General features: G+C 41.2%; 2 protein-coding genes across 3 annotated transcripts; both read left to right on the forward strand.

Moving 5' to 3' along the window:
- The first annotated feature begins 147 nt into the window (after positions 1-147).
- Positions 148-3,042, forward strand: LOC104823645 (AMSH-like ubiquitin thioesterase 2). 2 transcript variants are annotated; one of them, XM_010555302.2, is made up of 7 exons: positions 148-397; positions 506-595; positions 1,054-1,116; positions 1,233-1,307; positions 1,472-1,534; positions 2,150-2,202; positions 2,650-3,042. In XM_010555302.2, exons 1-7 carry the CDS (start codon positions 248-250, stop codon positions 2,822-2,824), a joined length of 669 nt encoding a protein of 222 aa, XP_010553604.1. In that variant the 5' UTR covers positions 148-247; the 3' UTR covers positions 2,825-3,042. The 2 variants fall into 2 exon arrangements, with proteins under 2 accessions (XP_010553604.1, XP_010553605.1); XM_010555303.2 differs by lacking the exon at positions 1,054-1,116.
- A 990-nt stretch (positions 3,043-4,032) lies between these two features.
- LOC104823646 (probable nucleoredoxin 1) lies at positions 4,033-7,291 on the forward strand. Its single transcript, XM_010555304.2, has 4 exons — positions 4,033-4,320; positions 4,857-5,336; positions 5,836-6,315; positions 6,421-7,291. The coding sequence occupies exons 1-4, from the start codon at positions 4,216-4,218 to the stop codon at positions 7,096-7,098; spliced, it is 1,743 nt and encodes a 580-aa protein (XP_010553606.1). The 5' UTR covers positions 4,033-4,215; the 3' UTR covers positions 7,099-7,291.
- Positions 7,292-7,396: the final 105 nt, after the last annotated feature.

Below are 7,396 nucleotides of genomic sequence, written 5' to 3' on the forward strand. Positions count from 1 at the left end.
ATTTACAATGGTATATATCTGCACAAGATATAATGTTTTCTGATCGAACCGAATTTGGTCTTAATAAAATCAGCCGGTTAACCGACTAAACCGGACCGGTTATCACGAATCTGACACAGTACTTACTAGTGATGACTCTTTTCACACTCATCCCATCCTTCACTTTCTTAACTTTTATGCGCTTTTGCTCCGTCCATGGATTCTTCCTGCATTACAGACTCTTGTCATCGAGCTCATCGATTCTCCCATGGTGACACAGTCTTCTCCGTCTCCCTCCCTCTCTTGCATCGAGACCGTGCCTCACAGATCATCGCACGTTTCTCCGTTCGAAGCCTCCAGTTCCTATCATAATCACGGCGATCCCTCGGAATCCAAGCCTTTGCAAGATGTTCATATCGTAAGAAATTTCAGAAACGAATTTCGTTCTTCGTAAAGGGGTTTTCGCGTGATTATGTCGAATTGAGTTAGGAATCTGAAATCGAGTAATGTTGTTTGTGTTTTGCAGTCGGAAAGGTTGATGGAGGATTTTGCCGAACTCGCGAGAGAGAACACTGAGAAGGACCTCGAGACGTGCGGGGCTCTCGGTGCCTTTCTCGTAAGATTCTCTCTCTTTCCTGTGGTTTGTGCTACTTGTCCTGCGAATCTGGGTTTGTGTTCACCGTCCTGTAACTTCATTTTTATTCTGAGGTGATGAGGAGATATTCGGACGAAACATTGTTGGATGGTGAGAAAGTGCAGCAAAACGAAAATTCTCTCTGGTGCTATGGTATATGATATCTATCAGGAAATCATTTCTAGTGCCTGAAGTTTCCACTTAGAAGCAGTGTTTGATCCGTTTTTCATCACATAGTTTCAAGGATTTGATAACATAGTTTGAAACTATGACTCCGTGACACTATTGTTGGTCATTCTGATCTTATTTATGCAATTGATTCTTGATTTATTTGCTACTTCTCTGCCTTAGTTTTTTTTCCCTTTCTGGGTTATTTGGAAGGATCATTCTTGTGTTTGGAACTGTGTGCTAATCGTGTTTTAACTCTGTTCACGCGCTAGGAAAGAGGAATTTTTTATGTGACCACTCTGATAATACCTAAACAAGAATCGACTTCGAATTCTGTGAGTATCTTGGTAGGATTTCAGTTATCTTGATCGGTTCCTGGCAGTCGTTATGTCTCCCGTGGGCTGTATAGCCAAGTAAGATTGATTGCTAACTTGATGCCGACAAATGGCAGTGTCAAGCTCTGAACGAAGAGGAAGTCTTTGCCATACAAAACGAACATGCTCTTTATCCTGTGGGGTGGATACATGTATGCCCTTCTCTCCTCCTAGACTAGATTACACTTTCAACCAATTGCTTCAACTTTTATTTTCATTTTCCCCCTCATTTGTTGAACTTTATGTTATCAGTGCACATCTCTCCTGTTCTGTAGCTGCTTTGATAGATTTCAGCTAATTTTTTTTTTTATGACAGACTCATCCTTCTCAGGGTTGTTTCATGTCATCAGTAGATCTGCATACTCATTACTCATATCAGGTAACGCATTTTGTTGCTAGCCCGTTATTTAGTCTCTAAAGATGATTACATCTATCCCTGCATCAGAGTGTTTTGGTCAGTTTGTCTTCAACTTCGTCATCTGATATACACATTCAAGATGTCAGCAAGAGAGCCAATATGAATCTTCTCTGTGGTTGTAGTAGATGATATTTTTCTTTCTTCGGACCGGGGCATTATAAAAAACTCTTATTTTGCTTTTCATACTTCAACACATACCCTTCTCCAGCTTAGCCAATGTGACCCATATGACTTAAAATATAGTGTGGTCACATATTGATCTCATTGCTCGTAACGTTAAATTTATAATGTTTTAATCAAATAATTATTAAGATATAAAAAGTATGAACATAATGAATTAGTGAGATCACCATAAATTTAAAGTTATAATCAATAAAATTAAAATGTGACCACACTATATTTTGGGTCACATGGTCACAATTGGAGAAGGTTATATGTTGAATTATGAATAGCAAAATAAGGGTATTTTTTATATAATGCCCTTTGAATCAGACGCATAAATATTTCATCTTATATCGTGCTTGTACAAGATTCTTGACAAACTGTTCGGAGTTTTTCCCTTCATTCCTTGTTTAGGCAATGGTACCAGAGGCTTTTGCTATTGTCGTGGCTCCTACCGATAGTTCGAGGTATGTGCTTCAAGAACTGACATAAGCTGTCTTTAACATGGATCCGACTGCTGAGCCTCTTTTATATTGACCCATTTTCTTTATCTCGAGAAATATATATAAAAAAACAGATCTGTTGTCTATAACGATTAATTTCATCCAAACCTTGCTCTATCCGGACATTTGTATCTGCCTTAAGCATTCATGTCATTATTATATTTCCTTTACAACAATTATCTGACTCGGAAATTTGCTTAAAACCATCGGTCTAAATATAGTTTTCGGAAACGTGCTTGAACTGCAATTTCTTCAGCTGAGAAAAAGCCTGTATTTTTCGTAGACCCGTATAAAGCCTTGACCTCAAAGACACCCTTCAAAATCAGTGTCTGTGTGTTATTGTGGAGAAAGTCACAGCAAAAAGATGTTAAAATTGACGCTGAGACTTTTGCTTTGGAAATTTGATTACAGGAGGCATGGGATATTTAGGCTAACGGACCCTGGAGGGATGGATATACTGAGAGGCTGCGAAGAAACAGGATTTCATCCTCACAAAGAACCCGAAGATGGGACCCCTCTTTACGAGAACTGCTCAAACGTATACAAGAACTCGAACCTTAGGTTTGAGATTTTCGACCTGCGTTGACAAAGGTACGATCTTTGCCTTTGTGAAAACGACTCAGAAACAACAAACTGGCAATTGACTGTTGATAATAAGCAATAACAAAGAACTGCTGCATAGTCAGAGAAGATGTGTAAGCTTTCGGTTTCTGAATAGTGAACACCACCAACTGGTAAAGCTTGAAATGTAGAGAATGTGAAGGCTTGGGTATTTTGCGAGTTAATGATGTTATCTCTCTCTCTCTGAACTTTGGTTTCCTCCGAGCGTAGGAAAAGGGCGACCCGAGCAAGGACTCCTCCTCTCTCGGGGACCCTTTTCTCGAGAAATCGAGAAATAAACTCATATTGAAGCAACCAAAATCTATCCAAACTCAGTACATATGTTACCAAACTTAAGATTGGAGGACGGCTTTCGGATATCCATGTACTCGATATCTCGGTTGATGTTATCGTCCTGAAGACCCAAGCTCAGGTAATTTTCGATCAGAACTTGGAATTCGTTGAGTTTGTTCTGAAGCTGAGAGGAGAATCTGGTGGGATGAAGTTGGAGAGTAGAGAGTTCCATTGTAGAAACCAAGTGGCTCAATGGTTTCCAATTGCACTCAAAACCCACAATATACAAGATGATCTTATAGAGATTCTCTAACTGACAGGACGTTTTTTTCCCAACAAATTCACATAATCTTAAGAGATTCGGTCGCATAATCTCCTACTTTCGAGGTCATTAAAGAATCATAAGTACCATGAAAATGGTTTATCCATAGTGTTGTTGGGGACAAACTCAGAAGTCTAAACCTACGAAACTCGCCATTCATGATATTTAACAGTTGGAATAAATCAGACTACGCAAAACTCGAATATTTAATTCGAAATTGGATAATCTAAAACCGCAGAAACATGAGTATTTCTTTTTACGTTTTTTCGACAAAATTTATTTTCTAAAAAAATAATTCGAGTGATAGTTGACCAACTATTTTTGTCAATTATTTTTTGGGAGATTCACGTATTAAATATTAAACTTTAATCGAATTTCTATATTTTTTTGTAATTTTTTTTTTATAAATCTAGTAAATTTTAATAAATCAAATATAGAAATTTAACTTAAATTGGAGCAAATGTAAAAAAAAAATCTTTGACCGTCGAAGTCTTTGTTTAAGAATATTAGTGCTTAGTTGGGAAGTACGAATATTATGCCAAAATTGAAGAGGGCACAGTGAAAAGCAAAAGCCATAGCCTTAGTCGCTAAGCTGCAATATTCCGTCAATTTACCACAACCAATGTTATATTCCAAAACCCAAAAGCTCTATTGTACCGCCTCACTGCATTTACGCTTTCATTCGTTCGTCTTCTTCTTCGTCGTCACACACTCACTTGCTACTTGGAATCTCTTTCAAAGCACCGAGTCCGTAACATCCCATGGCCAACTCTCCCAGTGAAGTTAACGCCGGCGATTCTCATGATCTCCGAACTCTTCTTTCTTCTCCGGCGAGGGATTTCCTCCTCCGCAACGATGGCGAGCAGGTAAAGTGAAATCTCTCTGAATTTCTCCGTTCGCTTCCGAAGCATATTTCAGATGATTGCTCTCAGAAATTATTTGTCGATGATCGGGTTATGGTTTCTGGGTTCATGTCTTTGTCTCGTGGGTTTTCTTCTTCCTGGTGATTGGTTGGTGTATCTGTTCATGTTTTTGTTATAGAACATGTGTCTTGTGATTCTGCTTTCTCCTGTTGTTGATGGCGAAGATCAGTGATTGGATTGTTTCTTCTACTGTTTTGTAACTGGGTTCTAATTCATTTTTTTTGAAGTCAATAGATCCGCTGGATAGGTTGAACAAATGGGTAGGAAGAAGAACATCTACAAAGGGTTGTGCTCTGTGAGATGATCAAATGAATGTTTGGTCTTTTTGCGATTTCTCAATTATTTTTCTTTCTACTGAAGTGAAGTTGTAGTTCAAATAGTTGTTTACTCTCAAGTTTTTTGGCCTCGGATTTTGTATCTGACTATGAATATGGAGAGGAGGGTGACTGTATCTGTGTATGCATTCCCTGTATTTTCAGGTGAAACTTGACAGCTTGAAAGGGAAGAAGCTCGGATTGTATTTCTCGGCTGCCTGGTGCGGACCATGCCAGCATTTCACTCCGCAGTTGACAGAGGTTTACAATGAACTCTCCCCGAAAGGCGATTTCGAGATTGTCTTTGTGTCGGGTGATGAAGATGAGGAGTCTTTCAAAGAGTACTTCTCTAAGATGCCGTGGCTTGCAATACCTTTTACCGATTCAGAAACCCGAGATCGTCTCGATGAGCTCTTTAAGGTGAGGGGAATCCCCAATCTCGTGATCCTCGATGAAAACGTTAAAGTTGTGAACACGAATGGGGTCGGAATGGTTCGAGGTTACGGAGTTGAAGCTTACCCTTTTACACCGGAGAGAATGAAAGAGATCAAAGAAGAAGAAGAGAGAGCTAGGAGGGAGCAAACCTTGAAATCTGTCTTGGTGACGGGCTCAAGGGACTTTGTGATTTCACGAGACGGGAACACGGTATGCCTCTAAAACGCTATCTTTTCGACGTTCCAAATTATAGGGGTGAGCATTACAACTCGATTACCCCATGGGTTTGTGGGTACCGCAATGTGGGTCAATGCACCGAACAAGGCCGAGTACGGGTAGGATGAGATGCAGAATCTGGACTGCGGGTTCGTATTCGGGTTCTTTCGCTGCGTGATGAGTTACCCGCCACATATAGTCGACCCCTAGTGTTTAGAGTAATTACAACGATTTCTAGGTCTTTTCTCGTGCAAAAATCACCGTTATAACCCCACGTTTCACAGGTTCAAGTATTTGAGCCGGGGGTACTCAAGCCTCTTGAAACCAGATTATACCGCCTGGTATCCCAAAATTTCTGGGGCAAGGCTAAGGTCGGGTACCCCAAAAAACTAGAGTACCCGGCTCGTGTCACCCCTATCAAATTATAAGTGGGAAAGACAGAGAAGTTGTTCTAATGATCTGATGAGAGCCGTCAATTATGCATATATTTTAGGTACCTGTATCGGAGCTCGAAGGGAAGATCATCGGTCTATACTTCTCGGTTGCCTCGTACAAGCCATGCACCGAGTTTACGGGTAAGCTTGTAGAGGTTTATAACAAGCTGAAGGAGATGGGGGAAAACTTTGAAGTGGTGATGATATCTCTTGAAGACGACGAAGAATCTTTCAAACAGGACTTTGAAACCATGCCATGGCTGTCTTTACCATTTAACGACAAGAGCTCTTCGAAGCTTGCTCGGCACTTCATGCTCTCAGGTCTTCCCATGCTGGTCATACTCGGGCCTGATGGGAAAACCCGTCACCCAAACGTGGTTGAAGCTGTTGAAGAATACGGAGTTGTTGCGTACCCTTTCACCCCGGAGAAGTTTGAAGAGCTCGAGGCCATTGCGAGGGCAAAGGCTGAGGCTCAGACACTTGAGTCACTTTTGGTCTGGGATGATCTCGACTATGTTCTCGGGAAAGACGGGCTTAAGGTAAAGCTTCTCTTTAAATTCCTTCATCCCGTAAAAACATTATCGTGCGGTTCTGCTCATTGCTTGTCTTTCTCCGTGACCAATGATGTGAAACTGATCTATTAGGTGCGTGTATCGGATCTGGTGGGGAAGCACATTCTGCTGTACTTCTCAGCTCACTGGTGCCCTCCTTGTCGTGGTTTTACGCCAAAACTCGTTGAAGTATACAAGCAGATCAAGGCTAGAGACGAGGCATTTGAGCTGATCTTCATCTCCAGTGATCGGGACCAGGCTTCATTCGATGAGTACTACTCAGAAATGCCGTGGTTGGCTCTCCCCTTTGGTGATCCGAGAAAACAATCGCTGGCTCGAACCTTCAAGGTCTCTGGAATCCCAATGCTAGTGGCTCTTGGACCAACCGGCAGAACCATCACAACTGAGGCAAGGGACCTTGTCGGGGCTCATGGAGCTGATGCTTATCCTTTTACGCAGGAGCGTTTGAAAGAGGTCGAGGCCAAGTACGACGAGATGGCAAAAGGGTGGCCTGAGAAAGTGAAACACGGTCTACATGAAGAGCATGAACTCGAGCTTACCCGTGTGAGGACATACATGTGCGACAAGTGCGATGAAGAGGGGCTTATTTGGTCCTTCCATTGCGATGAGTGTGACTTTGATCTCCATCCCAAGTGTGCTCTTGGAAAGGAGGAGAATGATAACACCGGAGAAGAGGAAGAGGTGAAGAAAGAAGGTGGTGAAGCAAAAGAAGGTTGGATCTGCGATGGGAATGTCTGCAAAAAAGCCTGATAATCTACAATCGAGTAATAATGTACCACGTCTTATCTGTTTGATACTGGTGTGAGAGTGTTACTATGGTAGTTTATATGTACTCTGTAATCTAAACAATAAGAGAACCTCTTATTGGACCTACTCTTATATCAAAAACATCTTTAGCTTTAACATAAGAGGCAAGTAGTAATGAATGATGTTTTTCATGATACTTTGGTTAATCGATAAAGACTATACACCTAAACTACTTCGATTCTGCATTCAGCGATTTAACTGTCGAATAAATCCGTAATTCATTTTGGGGGGGGGGGGGGGG

Source organism: Tarenaya hassleriana, unplaced genomic scaffold (genome assembly GCF_000463585.1).
Source record: "Tarenaya hassleriana unplaced genomic scaffold, ASM46358v1 Cleome4, whole genome shotgun sequence".
Lineage (NCBI taxonomy): Eukaryota > Viridiplantae > Streptophyta > Magnoliopsida > Brassicales > Cleomaceae > Tarenaya > Tarenaya hassleriana.

Excerpts from the sequence above, each read along its gene's own strand:
- LOC104823646 (XM_010555304.2), top strand. The coding sequence starts at position 4,216 with ATGGCCAACTCTCCCAGTGAAGTTAACGCCGGCGATTCTCATGATCTC. Across the intron at positions 5,337-5,835 it reads TTTCACGAGACGGGAACACG|GTACCTGTATCGGAGCTCGA; the intron begins GTATGCCTCTAA and ends CATATATTTTAG. Across the intron at positions 6,316-6,420 it reads TCGGGAAAGACGGGCTTAAG|GTGCGTGTATCGGATCTGGT; the intron begins GTAAAGCTTCTC and ends CTGATCTATTAG.
- LOC104823645 (XM_010555302.2), top strand. The coding sequence starts at position 248 with ATGGTGACACAGTCTTCTCCGTCTCCCTCCCTCTCTTGCATCGAGACC. Across the intron at positions 596-1,053 it reads GGGCTCTCGGTGCCTTTCTC|GAAAGAGGAATTTTTTATGT; the intron begins GTAAGATTCTCT and ends TTCACGCGCTAG. Across the intron at positions 1,308-1,471 it reads ATCCTGTGGGGTGGATACAT|ACTCATCCTTCTCAGGGTTG; the intron begins GTATGCCCTTCT and ends TTTTTATGACAG.